The sequence below is a fragment of the Ixodes scapularis genome, unplaced genomic scaffold (assembly GCF_016920785.2).
Source record: "Ixodes scapularis isolate PalLabHiFi unplaced genomic scaffold, ASM1692078v2 PGA_scaffold2__306_contigs__length_199485367, whole genome shotgun sequence".
Classification (NCBI taxonomy): domain Eukaryota; kingdom Metazoa; phylum Arthropoda; class Arachnida; order Ixodida; family Ixodidae; genus Ixodes; species Ixodes scapularis.
Genome location: NW_024609857.1, coordinates 74160723 through 74185367, shown reverse-complemented (window position 1 = coordinate 74185367; position 24645 = coordinate 74160723). Strand labels below are relative to the sequence as shown.

Genomic DNA, 24645 nt, shown 5'->3' with positions numbered 1-24645 from the left:
AATACACACCCAGAGCTGAGGTAATTCCACTCTTTAACAATGTTGTAACCTTTAACTGATTTACTTTGCACCTGGGTCATTGAATGCAATGTTTAAATTATGTAACGTTCTTTTTTTTTTGCCCTTACATATGTATATACCTAATTTTTTTTCATTCTTGCTACTTATGTTTTCAAACTGTAAATAAACATTTGTTAAAAAAAAGGATCGGTGGCCGAGTGGATTAGCGCACACCAGCTCGGAGCACGTGGAGCGAAAGCTCGCGCTGCAAAACCCAGTGATCCTGCGTTCAATCCCCACCCCTGCGGTCAATCCCCATCGTGCGGTCGTGTATCACTACTGCGTAGAGCACGTTAAAAAACCCAGGCTAGCGGTTGTACTGCACTGGCTAAACTGCTCGTCTACAGCCAGTGACTCGTCGCAACTTTGACGTCGCAACTCCACGCAACCCTGAATTATTGAGGTTGAAGCGCTCGCACTATGAGCGGCACAAATTGTTTTAGAGCTCAGGGTGCGCAGTTTTTTTTAGTAATTTTCTTATCTCCTCAACTTTATAGAGCTTCCGTAACGGGCCCTGCATTGTTTCTTCGGCGAACTGTGTTCTGTTGATCAGTTCCCGGGATTCTACGACAGTATAATTAGATTGTTTTACCGGGCCCATACATACATACATTTATCCTTATGTTGAAGATTCTTCAAATATTACCTAAAACAAAACAAAAAATTAACTACAAAAAAAAAAGAAGTTTTATGATTTTACTTGATATTCTGTAATTTTAAATGAATCGACGGATATAATAAATTTCAAATACACCTTGGAACGCATATGTTCCAGTGTAACAGGTATACGTGTTCATGAACTTTTCAGCAACTCGACATTTGCATAATTCGCGGAAGCTACCCGACTGAGAGACACAGGGCGATTGTTCTTAGTCCCTCCAGAGGTTCCTACATTCTCTGTCCCGGCATATAGCTTAGATTTTTAATTTTATCTCTTCACGCAACAAACCATGAAGCACCTCCACTCCGCAGATAAACGGAAGAAATATAATGTTAGAATTAGATGGTTTATATGTACCATTATTTATAAAAGAGGCAAAGCAAAAACATCGACAGAAATAAACTATACTTCGTATCACCTTAGCATGGACTAACCGCGAATGCTGTGCTAGCGCGAGCGGCTGGCCTTGACTGCCTTGACTGGAGCACTCGCTGCACGAGCGCTCGTTCAGCCGCCGAGGCTTCATTCGAAGCAACTAGCTCGCGCTTTTAGCACGCGCGGCTAACAATAGTCCATACTAAGGTTAGACGAAGTCACTTTTCGACCTTTATTCGTCTTCGACCTTTCGATCGACGATTTCCCGCCAACGCTGAAAAGTGCCCAGGCTGGCGGCACTTCCCCCGCATACGATGAGCAACAGAGGTCCCCCCGTGCGGGATAGCTTCCCTTCGGCGTACAACCTCGCCGCCAGTCCGCTGTAGAGCGCTGCCAGAGTGGCTCCGCAAGAGGGCTCCACCAGCATCCTGTGGTCGTCTAAAAACGGGAATCGGAAAGAAACAAGATAATTAGGCGTCTTCGTGCAGCTATACGCCATACCTCGCCAAACCTCACTGATGAGGGCCCTAACTTACCCTCACTCACCCTCATCTTCACAGGTAAGGTGAGGATGAGTGAGTTTCTGAACCAGGAAACTTCATGAGTGTGAGGGTGAGTGAGGGCCCTCACCAGTGAGGTTTGTCGTTCTTAGTCGTTCGACAAGTGCAATGGAGACAAAACCACCTTCTGTCTCAGCACTGATTGAACACGCTTGAAAGCGGCCGCCAAACGCCGGACGCCAAAGTTCCGCATTCTTATGTGTTCGATAAGGGCAGCTTTTGTCTCCTCTGCATTGATCGAACGCGTCCCAACACGAACGCTAAACGCCGGACGCTGAAGTTCCGCATTCTTACGTGTTCGACAAGTGCAGTGGAAACAAAGGCACCTTTTGCCTCCACAGCACTGATAAAACGCGTTCGAACGCGAATGCCAAACGCCGGACGCTGAAGTTCCCCGTTCTTACGTGTTCGACAAGTGCAGTGGAGATAAAGGCAGCTTTTGTCTCCACTTCACTGTCAAACGCGTCCGAACGCGAACGCCAAACGCCGCACGCTGAAGTTCCGCGTTATTACGTGTTCAACAAGTGCAGTGGAGATTAGGGCAGCGTTTGTCTCCACTTCACTGTCAAACGCGTCCAAACGCGAACGCCAAACGCCGAACGCTGAAGGTACGCGTTCTTACGTGTTCGACAAGTGCAATGGATATAAGGGCAGCTTTTGTCTGCACTTCACTGTCAAATGCGTCCAAACGCGAACGCCAAACGCCGGACGCTGAAGTTCCGCGTTCTTACGTGTTCGACAAGTGCAGTGGAGATCAGGGCAGCTTTTGTCTCCACTTCACTGTCAAACGCGTCCGAACGCGAACGCCAAACGCCGGACGCTGAAGTTCCCCGTTCTTACGTGTTCGACAACTGCAGTGGAGATAAGGGCAGCTTTTGTCTCCACTTCACTGTCAAACGCGTCCGAACGCGAATGCCAAACGCCGGACGCTGAAGTTCCGCGTTATTACGTGTTCGACAAGTGCAGAGGAGATCAGGGCAGCTTTTGTCTCCACTTCACTGTCAAATGCGTCCGAACGCGAACGCCAAACGCCGGACGCTGAAGTTCCGCGTTCTTACGTGTTCGACAAGTGCAGTGGAGATCAGGGCAACTTTTGTCTCCACTTCACTGTCAAACGCGTCCAAACGCGAACGCCAAACGCCGGACGCTGAAGTTACGCGTTCTTACGTGTTCGACAAGTGCAATGGATATAAGGGCAGCTTTTGTCTCCACTTCACTGTCAAACGCGTCCGAACGCGAACGCCAAACGCCGGACGCTGAAGTTCCGCGTTCTTACGTGTTCGACAAGTGCAGTGGAGATCAGGGCAGCTTTTGTCTCCACTTCACTGTCAAACGCGTCCGAACGCGAACGCCAAGCGCCGGACGCTGAAGTTCCGCGTTCTTACGTGTTCGACAAGTGCAGTGGAGATCAAGGCAGCTTTTGTCTCCACTTCACTGTCAAACGCGTCCGAACACGAACGCCAAACACCGGACGCCAAAGTTCCGCGTTCTTACGTGTTCGACAAGTGCAGTGGAGATAAGGGCAGCATTTGTCTCCACTTCACTGTCAAACGCGTCCGAACGCGAACGCCAAACGCCGGACGCTGAAGTTCCGCGTTATTACGTGTTGGACAAGTGCAGTGGAGATCAGGGCAGCTTTTGTCTCCACTTCACTGTCAAACGCGTCCGAACGCGAACGCCAAACGCCGGACGCTGAAGTTCCGCGTTCTTACGTGTTCGACAAGTGCAGTGGAGATCAGAGCAGCTTTCGTCTCCACTTCACTGTCAAACGCCTCCAAACGCGAACGCCAAACGCCGGACGCTGAAGTTACGCGTTCTTACGTGTTCGACAAGTGCAATGGATATAAGGGCAGCTTTTGTCTCCACTTCACTGCCAAACGCGTCCGAACGCGAACGCCAAACGTCGGACGCTGAAGTTCCACGTTCTTACGTGTTCGACAAGTGCAGTGGAGATCAGGGCAGCTTTTGTCTCCACTTCACTGTCAAACGCGTCCAAACGCGAACGCCAAACGCCGGACGCTGAAGTTACGCGTTCTTACGTGTTCGACAAGTGCAATGGATATAAGGGCAGCTTTTGTCTCCACTTCACTGTCAAACGCGTCCGAACGCGAACGCCAAACGCCGGACGCTGAAGTTCCGCGTTCTTACGTGTTCGACAAGTGCAGTGGAGATCAGGGCAGCTTTTGTCTCCACTTCACTGTCAAACGCGTCCGAACGCGAACGCCAAGCGCCGGACGCTGAAGTTCCGCGTTCTTACGTGTTCGACAAGTGCAGTGGAGATCAAGCCAGCTTTTGTCTCCACTTCACTGTCAAACGCGTCCGAACACGAACGCCAAACACCGGACGCCAAAGTTCCGCGTTCTTACGTGCTCGACAAGTGCAGTGGAGATAAGGGCAGCATTTGTCTCCACTTCACTGTCAAACGCGTCCGAACGCGAACGCCAAACGCCGGACGCAGAAGTTCCGCGTTCTTACGTGTTCGACAAGTGCAGTGGAGATCAGAGCAGGTTTTGTCTCCACTTCACTGTCAAACGCGTCCAAACGCGAACGCCAAACGCCGGACGCTGAAGTTACGCGTTCTTACGTGTTCGACAAGTGCAATGGATATAAGGGCAGCTTTTGTCTGCACTTCACTGTAAAACGCGTCCGAACGCGAACGCCAAACGTCGGACGCTGAAGTTCCGCGTTCTTACGTGTTCGACAAGTGCAGCGGAGATCAGGGCAGCTTTTGTCTCCACTTCACTGTCAAACGCGTCCGAACGCGAACGCCAAACGCCGGACGCTGAAGTTACGCGTTTTTACCTGTTCGACAAGTGCAGTGGAGATCAGAGCAGCTTTTGTCTCCACTTCACTGTCAAACGCGTCCAAACGCGAACGCCAAACGTTGGACGCTGAAGTTCCGCGTTCTTACGTGTTCGACAAGTGCAGTGGAGATCAGAGCAGCTTTTGTCTCCACTTCACTGTCAAACGCGTCCAAACGCGAACACCAAACGTCGGACGCTGAAGTTCCGCCTTCTTACGTGTTCGACAAGTGCAGTGGAGATCAGGGCAGCTTTTGTCTCCACTTCACTGTCAAACGCGTCCGAACGCGAACGCCAAACGCCGGACGCTGAAGTTACGCGTTCTTACGTGTTCGACAAGTGCAGTGGAGATCAGAGCAGCTTTTGTCTCCACTTCACTGTCAAACGCGTCCAAACGCGAACACCAAACGTCGGACGCTGAAGTTCCGCCTTCTTACGTGTTCGACAAGTGCAGTGGAGATCAGGGCAGCTTTTGTCTCCACTTCACTGTCAAACGCGTCCGAACGCGAACGCCAAACGCCGGACGTTGAAGTTACGCGTTCTTACGTGTTCGACAAGTGCAGTGGAGATCAGAGCAGCTTTTGTCTCCACTTCACTGTCAAACGCGTCCGAACGCGAACGCCAAACGTCGGACGCTGAAGTTCCGCGTTCTTACGTCTTCGACAAGTGCAGTGGAGATCAGAGCAGCTTTTGTCTCCACTTTACTGTCAAACGCGTCCAAACGCGAACGCCAAACGCCGGACGCTGAAGTTACGCGTTCTTACGTGTTCGGCAAGTGCAATGGATATAAGGGCAGCTTTTGTCTCCACTTCACTGTCAAACGCGTCCGAACGCGAACGCCAAACGTCGGACGCTGAAGTTACGCGTTATTACGTGTTCGACAAGTGCAGTGGAGATCAGGGCAGCTTTTGTCTCCACTTCACTGTCAAACGCGTCCGAACGCGAACGCCAAACGCCGGACGCTGAAGTTCCGCGCTCTTACGTGTTCGACAAGTTCAGTGGAGATCAGAGCAGCTTTTGTCTGCACTTCACTGTCAAACGCGTCCAAACGCGAACGCTAAACGCCGGACGCTGAAGTTACGCGTTCTTACGTGTTTGACAAGTGCAATGGATATAAGGGCAGCTTTTGTCTCCACTTCACTGTAAAACGCGTCCGAACGCGAACGCCAAACGTCGGACGCTGAAGTTCCCCGTTCTTACGTGTTCGACAAGTGCAGTGGAGATAAAGGCAGCTTTTGTCTCCACTTCACTGTCAAACGCGTCCGAACGCGAACGCCAAACGCCGCACGCTGAAGTTCCGCGTTATTACGTGTTCAACAAGTGCAGTGGAGATTAGGGCAGCTTTTGTCCCCACTTCACTGTCAAACGCGTCCAAACGCGACCGCCAAACGCCGAACGCTGAAGGTATGCGTTCTTACGTGTTCGACAAGTGCAATGGATATAAGGGCAGCTTTTGTCTGCACTTCACTGTCAAACGCGTCCGAACGCGAACGCCAAACGCCGGACGCTGAAGTTCCGCGTTCTTACGTGTTCGACAAGTGCAGTGGAGATCAGGGCAGCTTTTGTCTCCACTTCACTGTCAAACGCGTCCGAACGCGAACGCCAAACGCCGGACGCTGAAGTTCCCCGTTCTTACGTGTTCGACAACTGCAGTGGAGATAAGGGCAGCTTTTGTCTCCACTTCACTGTCAAACGCGTCCGAACGCGAATGCCAAACGCCGGACGCTGAAGTTCCGCGTTATTACGTGTTCGACAAGTGCAGTGGAGATCAGGGCAGCTTTTGTCTCCACTTCACTGTCAAATGCGTCCGAACGCGAACGCCAAACGCCGGACGCTGAAGTTCCGCGTTCTTACGTGTTCGACAAGTGCAGTGGAGATCAGGGCAACTTTTGTCTCCACTTCACTGTCAAACGCGTCCAAACGCGAACGCCAAGCGCCGGACGCTGAAGTTCCGCGTTCTTACGTGTTCGACAAGTGCAGTGGAGATCAAGGCAGCTTTTGTCTCCACTTCACTGTCAAACGCGTCCGAACACGAACGCCAAACACCGGACGCCAAAGTTCCGCGTTCTTACGTGTTCGACAAGTGCAGTGGAGATAAGGGCAGCATTTGTCTCCACTTTACTGTCAAACGCGTCCGAACGCGAACGCCAAACGCCGGACGCTGAAGTTCCGCGTTATTACGTGTTCGACAAGTGCAGTGGAGATCAGGGCAGCTTTTGTCTCCACTTCACTGTCAAACGCGTCCGAACGCGAACGCCAAACGCCGGACGCTGAAGTTCCGCGTTCTTACGTGTTCGACAAGTGCAGTGGAGATCAGAGCAGCTTTTGTCTCCACTTCACTGTCAAACGCGTCCAAACGCGAACGCCAAACGCCGGACGCTGAAGTTACGCGTTCTTACGTGTTCGACAAGTGCAATGGATATAAGGGCAGCTTTTGTCTCCACTTCACTGTCAAACGCGTCCGAACGCGAACGCCAAACGTCGGACGCTGAAGTTCCGCGTTCTTACGTGTTTGACAAGTGCAGTGGAGATCAGGGCAGCTTTTGTCTCTACTTCACTGTCAAACGCGTCTGAACGCGAACGCCAAACGCCGGACGCTGAAGTTCCGCGTTTTTACGTGTTCGACAAGTGCAGTGGAGATGAGGGCAACTTTTGTCTCCACTTCACTGTCAAACGCGTCCAAACGCGAACGCCAAACGCCGGACGCTGAAGTTACGCGTTCTTACGTGTTCGACAAGTGCAATGGATATAAGGGCAGCTTTTGTCTCCACTTCACTGTCAAACGCGTCCGAACGCGAACGCCAAACGCCGGACGCTGAAGTTCCGCGTTCTTGCGTGTTCGACAAGTGCAGTGGAGATCAGGGCAGCTTTTGTCTCCACTTCACTGTCAAACGCGTCCGAACGCGAACGCCAAGCGCCGGACGCTGAAGTTCCGCGTTCTTACGTGTTCGACAAGTGCAGTGGAGATCAAAGCAGCTTTTGTCTCCACTTCACTGTCAAACGCGTCCGAACACGAACGCCAAACACCGGACGCCAAAGTTCCGCGTTCTTACGTGTTCGACAAGTGCAGTGGAGATAAGGGCAGCATTTGTCTCCACTTCACTGTCAAACGCGTCCGAACGCGAACGCCAAACGCCGGACGCTGAAGTTCCGCGTTATTACGTGTTCGACAAGTGCAGTGGAGATCAGGGCAGCTTTTGTCTCCACTTCACTGTCAAACGCGTCCGAACGCGAACGCCAAACGCCGGACGCTGAAGTTCCGCGTTCTTACGTGTTCGACAAGTGCAGTGGAGATCAGAGCAGCTTTTGTCTCCACTTCACTGTCAAACGCGTCCAAACGCGAACGCCAAACGCCGGACGCTGAAGTTACGCGTTCTTACGTGTTCGACAAGTGCAATGGATATAAGGGCAGCTTTTGTCTCCACTTCACTGTCAAACGCGTCCGAACGCGAACGCCAAACGTCGGACGCTGAAGTTCCGCGTTCTTACGTGTTCGACAAGTGCAGTGGAGATCAGGGCAGCTTTTGTCTCCACTTCACTGTCAAACGCGTCCAAACGCGAACGCCAAACGCCGGACGCTGAAGTTCCGCGTTCTTACGTGTTCGACAAGTGCAGTGGAGATCAGGGCAGCTTTTGTCTCCACTTCACTGTCAAACGCGTCCGAACGCGAACGCCAAGCGCCGGACGCTGAAGTTCCGCGTTCTTACGTGTTCGACAAGTGCAGTGGAGATCAAGGCAGCTTTTGTCTCCACTTCACTGTCAAACGCGTCCGAACACGAACGCCAAACACCGGACGCCAAAGTTCCGCGTTCTTACGTGTTCGACAAGTGCAGTGGAGATAAGGGCAACATTTGTCTCCACTTCACTGTCAAATGCGTCCGAACGCGAACGCCAAACGCCGGACGCTGAAGTTCCGCGTTATTACGTGTTCGACAAGTGCAGTGGAGATCAGGGCAGCTTTTGTCTCCACTTCACTGTCAAACGCGTCCGAACGCGAACGCCAAACGCCGGACGCTGAAGTTCCGCGTTATTACGTGTTCGACAAGTGCAGTGGAGATCAGGGCAGCTTTTGTCTCCACTTCACTGTCAAACGCGTCCAAACGCGAACGCCAAACGCCGGACGCTGAAGTTACGCGTTCTTACGTGTTCGACAAGTGCAATGGATATAAGGGCAGCTTTTGTCTCCACTTCACTGTAAAACGCGTCCGAACGCGAACGCCAAACGTCGGACGCTGAAGTTCCGCGTTCTTACATGTTCGACAAGTGCAGCGGAGATCAGGGCAGCTTTTGTCTCCACTTCACTGTCAAACGCGTCCGAACGCGAACGCCAAACGCCGGACGCTGAAGTTACGCGTTTTTACCTGTTCGACAAGTGCAGTCGAGATCAGAGCAGCTTTTGTCTCCACTTCACTGTCAAACGCGTCCAAACGCGAACGCCAAACGTCGGACGCTGAAGTTCCGCGTTCTTACGTGTTCGACAAGTGCAGTGGAGATCAGAGCAGCTTTTGTCTCCACTTCACTGTCAAACGCGTCCAAACGCGAACACCAAACGTCGGACGCTGAAGTTCCGCCTTCTTACGTGTTCGACAAGTGCAGTGGAGATCAGGGCAGCTTTTGTCTCCACTTCACTGTCAAACGCGTCCGAACGCGAACGCCAAACGCCGGACGCTGAAGTTACGCGTTCTTACGTGTTCGACAAGTGCAGTGGAGATCAGAGCAGCTTTTGTCTCCACTTCACTGTCAAACGCGTCCGAACGCGAACGCCAAACGTCGGACGCTGAAGTTCCGCGTTCTTACGTGTTCGACAAGTGCAGTGGAGATCAGAGCAGCTTTTGTCTCCACTTCACTGTCAAACGCGTCCAAACGCGAACGCCAAACGCCGGACGCTGAAGTTACGCGTTCTTACGTGTTCGGCAAGTGCAATGGATATAAGGGCAGCTTTTGTCTCCACTTCACTGTAAAACGCGTCCGAACGCGAACGCCAAACGTCGGACGCTGAAGTTCCGCGTTCTTACGTGTTCGACAAGTGCAGTGGAGATCAGGGCAGCTTTTGTCTCCACTTCACTGTCAAACGCGTCCGAACGCGAACGCCAAACGTCGGACGCTGAAGTTCCGCGTTCTTACGTGTTCGACAAGTGCAGTGGAGATCAGGGCAGCTTTTGTCTCCACTTCACTGTCAAACGCGTCCGAACGCGAACGCCAAACGCCGGACGTTGAAATTTCGCATCCTTATGTGTTCGACAAGTGCAATGGATATAAGGGCAGCTTTTGTCTCCACTTCACTGTAAAACGCGTCCGAACGCGAACGCCAAACGTCGGATGCTGAAGTTCCGCGTTCTTACGTGTTCGACAAGTGCAGTGGAGATCAGGGCAGCTTTTGTCTCCACTTCACTGTCAAACGCGTCCGAACGCGAACGCCAAACGTCGGACGCTGAAGTTCCGCGTTCTTACGTGTTCGACAAGTGCAGTGGAGATCAGGGCAGCTTTTGTCTCCACTTCACTGTCAAACGCGTCCGAACGCGAACGCCAAACGCCGGACGCTGAAGTTCCGCGTTCTTACGTGTTCGACAAGTGCAGTGGAGATCAGAGCAGCTTTTGTCTCCACTTCACTGTCAAACGCGTCCAAACGCGAACGCCAAACGCCGGACGCTGAAGTTACGCGTTCTTACGTGTTCGACAAGTGCAATGGATATAAGGGCAGCTTTTGTCTCCACTTCACTGTCAAACGTGTCCGAACGCGAACGCCAAACGCCGGACGCTGAAGTTCCGCGTTATTACGTGTTCGACAAGTGCAGTGGAGATCAGGGCAGCTTTTGTCTCCACTTCACTGTCAAACGCGTCTGAACGCGAACGCCAAACGCCGGACGCTGAAGTTCCGCGTTCTTACGTGTTCGACAAGTGCAGTGGAGATCAGAGCAGCTTTTGTGTCCACTTCACTGTCAAACGCGTCCGAACGCGAACGCCAAACGCCGGACGCTGAAGTTCCGCGTTCTTACGTGTTCGACAAGTGCAGTGGAGATCAGGGCAGCTTTTGTCTCCACTTCACTGTCAAACGCGTCTGAACGCGAACGCCAAACGCCGGACGCTGAAGTTCCGCGTTCTTACGGGTTCGACAAGTGTAGTGGAGATCAGGGCAGCTTTTGTCTCCACTTCACTGTCAAACGCGTCCGAACGCGAACACCAAACGCCGGACGCTGAAGTTCCGCGTTCTTACGTGTTCGACAAGTGCAGTGGAGATCAGGGCAGCTTTTGTCTCCACTTCACTGTCAAACGCGTCCGAACGCGAACGCCAAACGTCGGACGCTGAAGTTGTTCCGCGTTCTTACGTGTTCGACAAGTGCAGTGGAGATCAGGGCAGCTTTTGTCTCCACTTCACTGTCAAACGCGTCCGAACGCGAACGCCAAACGCCGGACGCTGAAGTTCCGCGTTCTTACGTGTTCGACAAGTGCAGTGGAGATCAGAGCAGCTTTTGTCTCCACTTCACTGTCAAACGCGTCCAAACGCGAACGCCAAACGCCGGACGCTGAAGTTACACGTTCTTACGTGTTCGACAAGTGCAATGGATATAAGGGCAGCTTTTGTCTCCACTTCTCTGTCAAACGCGTCCGAACGCGAACGCCAAACGTCGGACGCTGAAGTTCCGCGTTATTACGTGTTCGACAAGTGCAGTGGAGATCAGGGCAGCTTTTGTCTCCACTTCACTGTCAAACGCGTCTGAACGCGAACGCCAAACGCCGGACGCTGAAGTTCCGCGTTCTTACGTGTTCGACAAGTGCAGTGGAGATCAGAGCAGCTTTTGTGTCCACTTCACTGTCAAACGCGTCCGAACGCGAACGCCAAACGCCGGACGCTGAAGTTCCGCGTTCTTACGTGTTCGACAAGTGCAGTGGAGATCAGAGCAGCTTTTGTCTCCACTTCACTGTCAAACGCGTCCAAACGCGAACGCCAAACGCCGGACGCTGAAGTTACGCGTTCTTACGTGTTCGACAAGTGCAATGGATATAAGGGCAGCTTTTGTCTCCACTTCACTGTCAAACGCGTCCGAACGCGAACGCCAAACGCCGGACGCTGAAGTTCCGCGTTCTTACGTGTTCGACAACTGCAGTGGAGATCAGGGCAGCTTTTGTCTCCACTTCACTGTCAAACGCGTCCGAACGCGAACGCCAAACGCCGGACGCTGAAGTTCCGCGTTCTTACGTGTTCGACAAGTGCAGTGGAGATCAGAGCAGCTTTTGTCTCCACTTCACTGTCAAACGCGTCCAAACGCGAACGCCAAACGCCGGACGCTGAAGTTACGCGTTCTTACGTGTTCGACAAGTGCAATGGATATAAGGGCAGCTTTTGTCTCCACTTCACAGTCAAACGCGTCCGAACGCGAACGCCAAACGTCGGACGCTGAAGTTCCGCGTTCTTACGTGTTCGACAAGTGCAGTGGAGATCAGGGCAGCTTTTGTCTCCACTTCACTGTCAAACGCGTCTGAACGCGAACGCCAAACGCCGGACGCTGAAGTTCCGCGTTCTTACGTGTTCGACAAGTGCAGTGGAGATCAGAGCTTCTTTTGTCTCCACTTCACTGTCAAACGCGTCCAAACGCGAACGCCAAACGCCGGACGCTGAAGTAACGCGTTCTTACGTGTTCGACAAGTGCAATGGATATAAGGGCAGCTTTTGTCTCCACTTCACTGTCAAACGCGTCCGAACGCGAACGCCGAACGTCGGACGCTGAAGTTCCGCGTTCTTACGTGTTCGACAAGTGCAGTGGAGATCAGGGCAGCTTTTGTCTCCACTTCACTGTCAAACGCGTCCGAACGCGAACGCCAAACGCCGGACGCTGAAGTTCCGCGTTTTACGTGTTCGACAAGTGCAGTGGAGATCAGAGCAGCTTTTGTCTCCACTTCACTGTCAAACGCGTCCAAACGCGAACGCCAAACGCCGGACGCTGAAGTTACGCGTTCTTACGTATTCGACAAGTGCAATGGATATAAGGGCAGCTTTTGTCTCCACTTCACTGTCAAACGCGTCCGAACGCGAACGCCAAACGCCGGTCGTTGAAGTTCCGCGTTATTACGTGTTCGACAAGTGTAGTGGAGATCAGGGCAGCTTTTGTCTCCACTTCACTGTCAAACGCGTCCGAACGCGAACGCCAAACGCCGGACGCTGAAGTTCCGCGTTCTTACGTGTTCGACAAGTGCAGTGGAGATCAGGGCAGCTTTTGTCTCCACTTCACTGTCAAACGCGTCCGAACGCGAACGCCAAACGTCGGACGCTGAAGTTCCGCGTTCTTACGTGTTCGACAAGTGCAGTGGAGATCAGGGCAGCTTTTGTCTCCACTTCACTGTCAAACGCGTCCGAACGCGAACGCCAAACGCCGGACGCTGAAGTTCCGCGTTCTTACGTGTTCGACAAGTGCAGTGGAGATCAGAGCAGCTTTTGTCTCCACTTCACTGTCAAACGCGTCCAAACGCGAACGCCAAACGCCGGACGCTGAAGTTACACGTTCTTACGTGTTCGACAAGTGCAATGGATATAAGCGCAGCTTTTGTCTCCACTTCACTGTCAAACGCGTCCGAACGCGAACGCCAAACGTCGGACGCTGAAGTTCCGCGTTATTACGTGTTCGACAAGTGCAGTGGAGATCAGGGCAGCTTTTGTCTCCACTTCACTGTCAAACGCGTCCGAACGCGAACGCCAAACGCCGGACGCTGAAGTTCCGCGTTCTTACGTGTTCGACAAGTGCAGTGGAGATCAGAGCAGCTTTTGTCTCCACTTCACTGTCAAACGCGTCCGAACGCGAACGCCAAACGCCGGACGCTGAAGGTCCGCGTTCTTACGTGTTCGACAAGTGCAGTGGAGATCAGAGCAGCTTTTGTCTCCACTTCACTGTCAAACGCGTCCAAACGCGAACGCCAAACGCCGGACGCTGAAGTTATGCGTTCTTACGTGTTCGACAAGTGCAATGGATATAAGGGCAGCTTTTGTCTCCACTTCACTGTCAAACGCGTCCGAACGCGAACGCCAAACGCCGGACGCTGAAGTTCCGCGTTCTTACGTGTTCGACAACTGCAGTGGAGATCAGGGCAGCTTTTGTCTCCACTTCACTGTCAAACGCGTCCGAACGCGAACGCCAAACGCCGGACGCTGAAGTTCCGCGTTCTTACGTGTTCGACAAGTGCAGTGGAGATCAGAGCAGCTTTTGTCTCCACTTCACTGTCAAACGCGTCCAAACGCGAACGCCAAACGCCGGACGCTGAAGTTCCGCGTTCTTACGTGTTCGACAAGTGCAGTGGAGATCAGAGCAGCTTTTGTCTCCACTTCACTGTCAAACGCGTCCAAACGCGAACGCCAAACGCCGGACGCTGAAGTTACGCGTTCTTACGTGTTCGACAAGTGCAATGGATATAAGGGCAGCTTTTGTCTCCACTTCACTGTCAAACGCGTCTGAACGCGAACGCCAAACGCCGGACGCTGAAGTTCCGCGTTCTTACGGGTTCGACAAGTGTAGTGGAGATCAGGGCAGCTTTTGTCTCCACTTCACTGTCAAACGCGTCCGAACGCGAACACCAAACGCCGGACGCTGAAGTTCCGCGTTCTTACGTGTTCGACAAGTGCAGTGGAGATCAGGGCAGCTTTTGTCTCCACTTCACTGTCAAACGCGTCCGAACGCGAACGCCAAACGTCGGACGCTGAAGTTGTTCCGCGTTCTTACGTGTTCGACAAGTGCAGTGGAGATCAGGGCAGCTTTTGTCTCCACTTCACTGTCAAACGCGTCCGAACGCGAACGCCAAACGCCGGACGCTGAAGTTCCGCGTTCTTACGTGTTCGACAAGTGCAGTGGAGATCAGAGCAGCTTTTGTCTCCACTTCACTGTCAAACGCGTCCAAACGCGAACGCCAAACGCCGGACGCTGAAGTTACACGTTCTTACGTGTTCGACAAGTGCAATGGATATAAGGGCAGCTTTTGTCTCCACTTCTCTGTCAAACGCGTCCAAACGCGAACGCCAAACGTCGGACGCTGAAGTTCCGCGTTATTACGTGTTCGACAAGTGCAGTGGAGATCAGGGCAGCTTTTGTCTCCACTTCACTGTCAAACGCGTCTGAACGCGAACGCCAAACGCCGGACGCTGAAGTTCCGCGTTCTTACGTGTTCGACAAGTGCAGTGGAGATCAGAGCAGCTTTTGTGTCCACTTCACTGTCAAACGCGTCCGAACGCGAACGCCAAACGCCGGACGCTGAAGTTCCGCGTTCTTACGTGTTCGACAAGTGCAGTGGAGATCAGAGCAGCTTTTGTCTCCACTTCACTGTCAAACGCGTCCAAACGCGAACGCCAAACGCCGGACGCTGAAGTTACGCGTTCTTACGTGTTCGACAAGTGCAATGGATATAAGGGCAGCTTTTGTCTCCACTTCACTGTCAAACGCGTCCGAACGCGAACGCCAAACGCCGGACGCTGAAGTTCCGCGTTCTTACGTGTTCGACAACTGCAGTGGAGATCAGGGCAGCTTTTGTCTCCACTTCACTGTCAAACGCGTCCGAACGCGAACGCCAAACGCCGGACGCTGAAGTTCCGCGTTCTTACGTGTTCGACAAGTGCAGTGGAGATCAGAGCAGCTTTTGTCTCCACTTCACTGTCAAACGCGTCCAAACGCGAACGCCAAACGCCGGTCGTTGAAGTTCCGCGTTATTACGTGTTCGACAAGTGTAGTGGAGATCAGGGCAGCTTTTGTCTCCACTTCACTGTCAAACGCGTCCGAACGCGAACGCCAAACGCCGGACGCTGAAGTTCCGCGTTCTTACGTGTTCGACAAGTGCAGTGGAGATCAGGGCAGCTTTTGTCTCCACTTCACTGTCAAACGCGTCCGAACGCGAACGCCAAACGTCGGACGCTGAAGTTCCGCGTTCTTACGTGTTCGACAAGTGCAATGGATATAAGCGCAGCTTTTGTCTCCACTTCACTGTCAAACGCGTCCGAACGCGAACGCCAAACGCCGGTCGTTGAAGTTCCGCGTTATTACGTGTTCGACAAGTGTAGTGGAGATCAGGGCAGCTTTTGTCTCCACTTCACTGTCAAACGCGTCCAAACGCGAACGCCAAACGCCGGTCGTTGAAGTTCCGCGTTATTACGTGTTCGACAAGTGTAGTGGAGATCAGGGCAGCTTTTGTCTCCACTTCACTGTCAAACGCGTCCGAACGCGAACGCCAAACGCCGGACGCTGAAGTTCCGCGTTCTTACGTGTTCGACAAGTGCAGTGGAGATCAGGGCAGCTTTTGTCTCCACTTCACTGTCAAACGCGTCCGAACGCGAACGCCAAACGTCGGACGCTGAAGTTCCGCGTTCTTACGTGTTCGACAAGTGCAGTGGAGATCAGGGCAGCTTTTGTCTCCACTTCACTGTCAAACGCGTCCGAACGCGAACGCCAAACGCCGGACGCTGAAGTTCCGCGTTCTTACGTGTTCGACAAGTGCAGTGGAGATCAGAGCAGCTTTTGTCTCCACTTCACTGTCAAACGCGTCCAAACGCGAACGCCAAACGCCGGACGCTGAAGTTACACGTTCTTACGTGTTCGACAAGTGCAATGGATATAAGCGCAGCTTTTGTCTCCACTTCACTGTCAAACGCGTCCGAACGCGAACGCCAAACGTCGGACGCTGAAGTTCCGCGTTATTACGTGTTCGACAAGTGCAGTGGAGATCAGGGCAGCTTTTGTCTCCACTTCACTGTCAAACGCGTCCGAACGCGAACGCCAAACGCCGGACGCTGAAGTTCCGCGTTCTTACGTGTTCGACAAGTGCAGTGGAGATCAGAGCAGCTTTTGTCTCCACTTCACTGTCAAACGCGTCCGAACGCGAACGCCAAACGCCGGACGCTGAAGTTCCGCGTTCTTACGTGTTCGACAAGTGCAGTGGAGATCAGAGCAGCTTTTGTCTCCACTTCACTGTCAAACGCGTCCAAACGCGAACGCCAAACGCCGGACGCTGAAGTTATGCGTTCTTACGTGTTCGACAAGTGCAATGGATATAAGGGCAGCTTTTGTCTCCACTTCACTGTCAAACGCGTCCGAACGCGAACGCCAAACGCCGGACGCTGAAGTTCCGCGTTCTTACGTGTTCGACAACTGCAGTGGAGATCAGGGCAGCTTTTGTCTCCACTTCACTGTCAAACGCGTCCGAACGCGAACGCCAAACGCCGGACGCTGAAGTTCCGCGTTCTTACGTGTTCGACAAGTGCAGTGGAGATCAGAGCAGCTTTTGTCTCCACTTCACTGTCAAACGCGTCCAAACGCGAACGCCAAACGCCGGACGCTGAAGTTCCGCGTTCTTACGTGTTCGACAAGTGCAGTGGAGATCAGAGCAGCTTTTGTCTCCACTTCACTGTCAAACGCGTCCAAACGCGAACGCCAAACGCCGGACGCTGAAGTTACGCGTTCTTAGGTGTTCGACAAGTGCAATGGATATAAGGGCAGCTTTTGTCTCCACTTCACAGTCAAACGCGTCCGAGCGCGAACGCCAAACGTCGGACGCTGAAGTTCCGCGTTCTTACGTGTTCGACAAGTGCAGTGGAGATCAGGGCAGCTTTTGTCTCCACTTCACTGTCAAACGCGTCCGAACGCGAACGCCAAACGCCGGACGCTGAAGTTCCGCGTTTTTACGTGTTCGACAACTGCAGTGGAGATCAGGGCAGCTTTTGTCTCCACTTCACTGTCAAACGCGTCCGAACGGGAACGCCAAACGTCGGACGCTGAAGTTCCGCGTTCTTACGTGTTCGACAACTGCAGTGGAGATCAGGGCAGCTTTTGTCTCCACTTCACTGTCAAACGCGTCCGAACGCGAACGCCAAACGCCGGACGCTGAAGTTCCGCGTTTTTACGTGTTCGACAACTGCAGTGGAGATCAGGGCAGCTTTTGTCTCCACTTCACTGTCAAACGCGTCCGAACGCGAACGCCAAACGCCGGACGCTGAAGTTCCGCGTTTTTACGTGTTCGACAACTGCAGTGGAGATCAGGGCAGCTTTTGTCTCCACTTCACAGTCAAACGCGTCCGAACGCGAACGCCAAACGTCGGACGCTGAAGTTTCGCGTTCTTACGTGTTCGACAAGTGCAGGGGAGATCAGGGCAGCTTTTGTCTCCACTTCACTGTCAAACGCGTCCGAACGCGAACGCCAAACGCCGGACGCTGAAGTTCCGCGTTTTTACGTGTTCGACAACTGCAGTGGAGATCAGGGCAGCTTTTGTCTCCACTTCACTGTCAAACGCGTCCGAACGGGAACGCCAAACGCCGGTCGTTGAAATTTCGCATCCTTATGTGTTCGACAAATGCAGTGAAGACAAAGCCAGCTAGCGTTTCATCTACCCACTAATCCTTCCAACCAGAGCTCCGGTTCCGACATCCCCGTGCACTCTCGTCTCCTCCTCTCCCCCAATCTCTGCCCGCATACTACAGATTTTCTTACTGATTGAGAGATTCGACTGTAGGGCGTTGCGGTGAAAAGGGGAACTACGCTCCACTTTACACTGTCTCGAAGCACAAGTACACGAGCGCGAGGTCAAAGCCGTGGAAGGGGCTGATTCAGCGCTATAGCTAGAAGTCACGCTTTAGAACTTTCATTCCATGCAGACGCAGTAAAAACATCGTGATAGGCAACATCAGAGGGATGGGTTGGTGGGCGAGCCAAGAGCTCCTTGCCTCCTGCGCTGAAGCTTTGAACAAACTGTAGCGCCCTCATTTTGGGTAGTACAAGCTCACCTCATTGAGCCTCGCATACGTATGGCACGTTGGTTGAGCTTTTTTTAATTCTGTCTGGTGCTGAAGAACAAAAAAAAACACATTTGGACGCCAGAAATTGGCCAGACTCGACGCCGCAAGACAAACAGAAGTGCCAAATTCATGACACCACCGCTAGGGTACGCGTCTCTTATCTCTGTATGGTGATGTCAAAACACCTGTGTAGCGTCGCTTTCATTTTTCTTTTTCTTTGTCATGTCTACTTTGGAACGCGTGAAACGGCAGTTGTTGGCTCACGCTCTTAGCGTCTTAGCTTTGACGGCGTTCGAATTTTGTTGTTTCTTTGTATTTTATGGTGATCTCGCGCACCGCACCAGAGCAGGCACGCTTCTGCATGCATGACAGTTTGAGACGCTAAAGTTTGTACTACCCAAAGCAAGGCCTAACAAGTCCCTTTTCGTAGCACCCCCTGGGCAACGCAGGAGGCCCGATCGATATTATTCAACTTGGAGACAACGTTTTGTGGCAACGCAATCGAAAGTACGGGAGCGCGTGCTTGAGCGCCCATTAACGTTGGTCTGCGCCCCTCCTCTTTTCGGAAAGGCACAGAAAGTTGCGTCGATATGTGAGAACTATAACTCATAGCTCATAGTAAGACATTCATAATAACAAAAAAATGTTCGTTTAAATGTCGGTTTTAATTAATCATTGCAATAATGCCTGTTCGTAAACATTTTTTTTTATGGTGCAATCACTAATGACGAAATTAATGGTCGTCAGGGTATTACGTGAAGTATACAAGGGGAACTGCAACCAAGACGCTGACACTGTTATGTTCGTAACTAAGGCGCTAGGTCAGTAAGACGACTGGAATCGCTTCGAAGATCAATACCTGCGAATTTGAAGCAGGCATCTACAGCTTGGCGGTCCGTGACGAGCTCCGAGATGATTGGGTGAGAGCGCAGCAAGTCCACCGCTCTCTGGCACACTGTCAGTGCGCCCAGTGTGACCGCCACGCTGCGAGGTGCAGAAAGAAAGTGATTCGCATGTAGACAGCGGAGGTATGTAAAGCACTCCCAAGACATACGTTGCCGCGCACTCGTCGTATTGTGCCGCTGCCAGCTAAATTTAGTGGGCTAAACTCCTGCCAACTCAACAAAATCCCGGTGATCGTCAAAAATATTTCGGCGGCTACATTTATCACAGTTGGTAAGTATACGATTCACTCATATGCATATTTTAATATTTTGCTCTTTAGAGGACACGTAAAATGTTTATAGTGACCCGTCACATAACAAGTATATGAGTGCGCTCTCAAATTTATATGTGTGCACTACAATGTCTACACCACCGCACTACAACGGAGCGCGTATATTCGAGACGAGCGTAGCGCTGGAACATGTGTTCAATAATCGGTGAACACTTGACGCCCAATCGCGGAGTCGCCGCCTTTGCAAGCTGATGACGTGTCAGCAAGAGTCAGAGAACAGGCTTTGATTATAAAGGCTGTCTACAGTGAATCTCAGCCAGTGTTGCGGAGTTGGAATGATTCCGGAATCATTCCGCACTTCTGTTACCCCGGAATGAAATGAAAATGAAATTGTAGCAGCGCTAGCAGGAATGGAGTGGGAATGGAATTCGACGCATTTGGCCCGTAATGAAGAGGGAATGGAATGGGCTCGGTTCTTAGGCGAGCTGTGTCGATCTTCAGCTAGGGTCTACGGGCTGCTGGTGCAACGCTAACGCACGTTCAAAGTGGCTCTTGAAACATCATCACTGCCCTCAAAATGATTGGCGGCTTGACTGTCTGAATGGATATCGCGCTCTTTTGAGGTTGAAAGTGGCGTCTTCAGTAAAGGAACGAAATCGTAAACGTGGACGGAGCGGGGATCGGCGACCGAGTTAGTTAGCGCGCACTAAATTAACTGGATCATAATAAAGTAGAGCAAAGCGCCCTGAATGGTCGCCATTTTGGTTCATGGAATGAGCAATTTTTCCTTGACCTCCTCATTCTTGGTGAGCCGATGAATTGAATTCCACTAGCAGATTCGAATCTGTTTCCAAAATCTGCGAGGGAGGAGAAGAAGAGCTCCGTAGCACCCGCTCCAAATCGACGAGCGGAAGATGGAGTCGCATTTTTGGAGCGACCCGCCAGTGATGGTCTGGCCTTCAAAATGGCCACTGTTTGAACTTCCTTTAGCTCTAACATGACGAGCTGAATGAAATCTCCGACGACCATTCGATACTGCAGCTGCTCACCAGCAGAAGAAATACAGGACACAGGTCGAGCGCCGAACCACGGGGTCCATGTCACAAACAGAGAGTAATGTATCCGCGTTCGCCGCCCCGAAACAGCGGGATCACGCAGTTATTGCCAGCGGCGGAGCTCAGATCGCTGGTAAGACATTCATAAACACACAGAGGAAGCAAACCATCCCTCGGACGGTCATTCCTAGTCTGTTCTCGCTTTAAAAGGAGCACCGGCGGCGTGCAGTGTGCGAAGGTAAACAATCAGTTGGGGAAAAATGAACACGCCTAACGTCGCGTCTGCTTCCTTCGGATTTTCTGCAGTGATTTTTCTCGTTCTTCCTCTGAGGATCACAAATGTCAGCGCTTACGATTTTCCACGCTCAAGTCCCGCCTCTGCACTCCCTGAACCATGCGAGGTAACAGCGTATAGGCAGTGTACGAGGCGCGGTGCATACACCGCACGTATATTGCCCGTTATGACCGATTCACACGACGGACCGAATCGCGATTTTTGTCCGCGTACCGTGCACCACGTAACCGTCACGTCACTGATTCCTGCACTGCAAAAAACGCCCGTGCGTCTACCTTCCCGCATAACAGTCGGAGAGCTAATCACCGCAACTTACGGAGTCAGCTCAGCGGATGATGATGCCGAAACATTGCTTAATGTCACAACTCGGACTACGTGTTTTGGTCTTAACATATGTTTCGGCATCGTCATTGGCTGAGCTGACTCCGTAAGCTGCGGTGATTGGCTCTCCGAGTATTGTGCGGGAAAGTAGACGCACGGTATTTTTTTTAAAGTGTGCGATCCGCGCCTCGCCCGCGGACGCACGGAGTGATAAAGTCGAGCGCCTTTTTCACTCGCGAAGTTTTGGTGGGAGATTGACTTGAAAAGCGTTTAGTCTGGCAACGGTACAATGATTTCGTGTGTGTGTGTATGTGTATTTTTTTTTTCGGAAGATTAAACAAAAATGGCACATCCTTCTGTTTTGTGCGTTCGCTGGTTCATTTTGTCGCCCGACTCTTGGTTCCGCGCGTGAAAAAAACTGCAGAAACTTTGTCCGGCTGACGCGACGCAGGTTCCGGTAATCGCCCGGGTCCGTTTTAAGAAGCTCCCATCAAACCTCGTCTAGCAAGCCGCGGTAATTTTTGCACGTCCAATCAGCCTTTCACTGAGCAAGGCCTTTTTTGTGGATGTGGTCTGCTTGAGTGTTGTGCACGAGCGCAAAGTGCGTGAAGGCATCTTCAAACGCCTTCCGCGAGCCCAGAACTTCGTCGCTTCTACGCCGAGCCCTTCTCGAGCAGAACCATGCGTGTGTCACTGTCACGCTATGGTGTACTAGGTGTACTAGGGGTAGTGGTGGGACTGGAGCAGCTTGCGTGAGGCGTGTGGTGTAGATCGCGATAGGTGTCGACACCGGCGCATCGGAAGCAGGGTCAGTATGGTGGTGATTGTGCGCCTGCACCGCTTGCAGACGCACGTGAGGCGGCACGTGCGGACTGCCACGAATTTCTGCTGCCCTGTCGGCTGCAGCGTCGCGATTTTTGTCTACACACAGCCTCATAAGTTTCCATTGTCGAGTCGCGCCGGTCCAAACACTACTCCGTATTCTAGTAGACTGTAGTCATGACTTGGATTAGTAAAGCTAGTGGCGCTTCGCGCGAATCCTACCACAGTGTTTCGTCTCGATTTGTACGTAACAGCGGCGTACGAGCTAGTCTTTATCGCGGTAGCAAACGTCGATTTCTCTCTTGGACAACGGTGCCACGGTGTGATGTTGGAGTTTCGCGGCACTGTGCATGGGGTGGCGAACAGGTTCGGTCCGTCCTCGCTGGCGTCTGCTCGTCGTCTCCCGCGTGTGGAAGCGCTTGGGAGACGGACGAACCGTGGACACGTCGTCACGTGATCAATCCGTCCGCGGATTAGTCTGTCGTGTGAATCGGTTTTGGTGGGTAGCTTTACAGAGACGTTTTTTTGTATACTGAATTTTTGCTATCACAAACCGGCGAAACAAACGTATACGTCTTCGCCGGCCACATGCGGCGTCGGTGCTTGAATGCGTCGAAAAACCATTTTCCTGTCTTGAAATACGCAAGAGCAATATCGTTGTGAGAAATCTGGGGAGGCAGAGGTGATTGATAAGTTGATTGCATTCACACTGCCGAATACACTGATATTGGCGAGGAACGCTTTCAGTACGATGAAGCTTCATAGCGATCTTGGCGCGACTGGTTCAATCGATCTTTCCGAAGCTTCGAAAACTTGAATGGACCGAAATGGTGATCGCCATGGTCATTGAGACAGATCAGCCAATCACCTTTCGAGGTTTTGTCATCTGTATGTTGGCATTTATTTGTGTCCGGATAGAAGGCAGGCAAGCAAGGCAATGGCGCTACTTTCCCAGGATCCAGTGCCTTTAGCGCGCACCAGCTCGGAGCACGTTGAGTGAAAGCTCGCGCTCCAGAACCCGGGGAGCTTGGGTTCAATCCTCACCCTTGCCTGCTCCGATCTGGATGAGCATCGTACCGGCGTGCCGGTCGTGTATCACTACTGCGTGGTGCACGTTAAAGACCCCAAGCTAGCAGCTGTACTGCACTGGCATCTACAGTTGAGACACTAGACTTGGGCACCCACTGGGGCTGACTAACTTCCCGCTGTATAAACAGACACACAACACAATTACTTTAAACGTAGAAGGACAATGTGTCGTACTTGACGCCGCTGAACTGGACATAGCAGCTCATGTGACCAGGCGCGATAACAGCACCGGCCACCAGGCAGAGTCAGAGCCACGCCGCCAGTATTTTTCGGATGCGGGCCTCTTCACTTCAAAGCAGTGTTGTAGGCGTTACCGAAAAAAAAAGTAACGAAATACGTCACTTGTCACTTGCAAATAAAAGGAACGCCTTACCGACCTACGTTACCTCAAAATAAAAGGAACGCGTTACCGTTAGCTAGAAAGAAGTAAGGCACGTTACTTTTGCGTTACTTTTTATTTATAAACTAACAAAAACTTTTTTTTTCGGCAGCGTTTTTGTTATATAGCGACAAAGGAGCATGGGCGATGGTGTTTTCCTAATGTGGGACTTCTTGCATGGGAAAAATGAGTGCAAAAATTAATGACTTGGCGCCTGTGCATCATTTGAGCTTAGGCCCAGACGCCGCGTCAAAAGCGCAGGTAACTGCCTTTCTTAGTGTTCTAGAGAACACGTAAAAAATGAAAGCCGCTTACAACTCCCTGTAACGCCGAATTAGAGCGCAGCTCTTGAGGAGGAGGAGGGAAGGGCACTGAGGGGGGGGGGGGGGGTTAAACTAACCAGGGGGGGGGGGTCACGTTACCTTGGGAGTCACGTGACCCCCAATGCCGATGATGTCATCACTGACGTCGCTGATGACGTCATCAGTGACGATGACGATGCGGGTACCGATGACGTCATTAGTGACGTCACTGATGACTTCACCAGTGATGATGACGATGGCGATGCGAATGTCGGTGACGTCATCAGTGACGTCGCTGATGACGTCATCAGTGATGATGACGATGACGATGCGGATGCCGGTGACGACATCAGTGACGTCACTGATGACGTCATCAGTGATGATGACGATGACAATGCGGATGTCGGTGACGTCATCAGTGATGATGACGATGACGATGTGGATGCCGGTGACGTCATCAGTGATGATGACGATGACGATGTGGATGCCGGTGACGTCATCAGTGATGATGACGATGACGATGTGGATGCCGGTGACGTCATCAGTGATGATGACGATGACGATGCGGATGCCGGTGACGTCATCAGTGATGATGACGATGACGATGTGGATGCCGGTGACGTCATCAGTGATGATGACGATGACGATGTGGATGCCGGTGACGTCATCAGTGATGATGACGATGACGATGCGGATGCCGGTGACGTCATTAGTGATGACGATGACGATGTGGATGCCGGTGACGTCATCAGTGATGATGACGATGTGGATGCCGGTGACGTCATCAGTGATGATGACGATGACGATGTGGATGCCGGTGACGTCATCAGTGACGATGACGTCATCGGGGGGTCACGCGACATCGGCGGGGGTCACGTGACCTCGAGGAGGGGGCCACGTGACTTCGGGGGGTCACGTGACCCCCCACGAGGTCACGTGACCTTGGTGGGGGGCTCGCGCGGTGCATTATGGGACATTTCCCATGATGCAC

General features: G+C 52.3%; 1 protein-coding gene across 1 annotated transcript in view; it reads right to left on the bottom strand.

Annotated features, from left to right (window-relative positions):
• Nucleotides 1-1109: 1109 nt before the first annotated feature.
• The window catches only part of LOC115328560 (serine dehydratase-like), a 70168-nt gene continuing 46632 nt past the window's right edge, over nt 1110-24645 (bottom strand). The window contains exons 6-7 of the mRNA XM_029989816.2: nt 19074-19198; nt 1110-1534 (exon numbers count right to left, since the gene is read on the bottom strand). Of these exons, the coding sequence (XP_029845676.2) occupies nt 1329-1534; nt 19074-19198 (331 nt within the window). The 3' untranslated portion in view covers nt 1110-1328. The remainder of the gene's footprint in view (nt 1535-19073; nt 19199-24645) is intronic.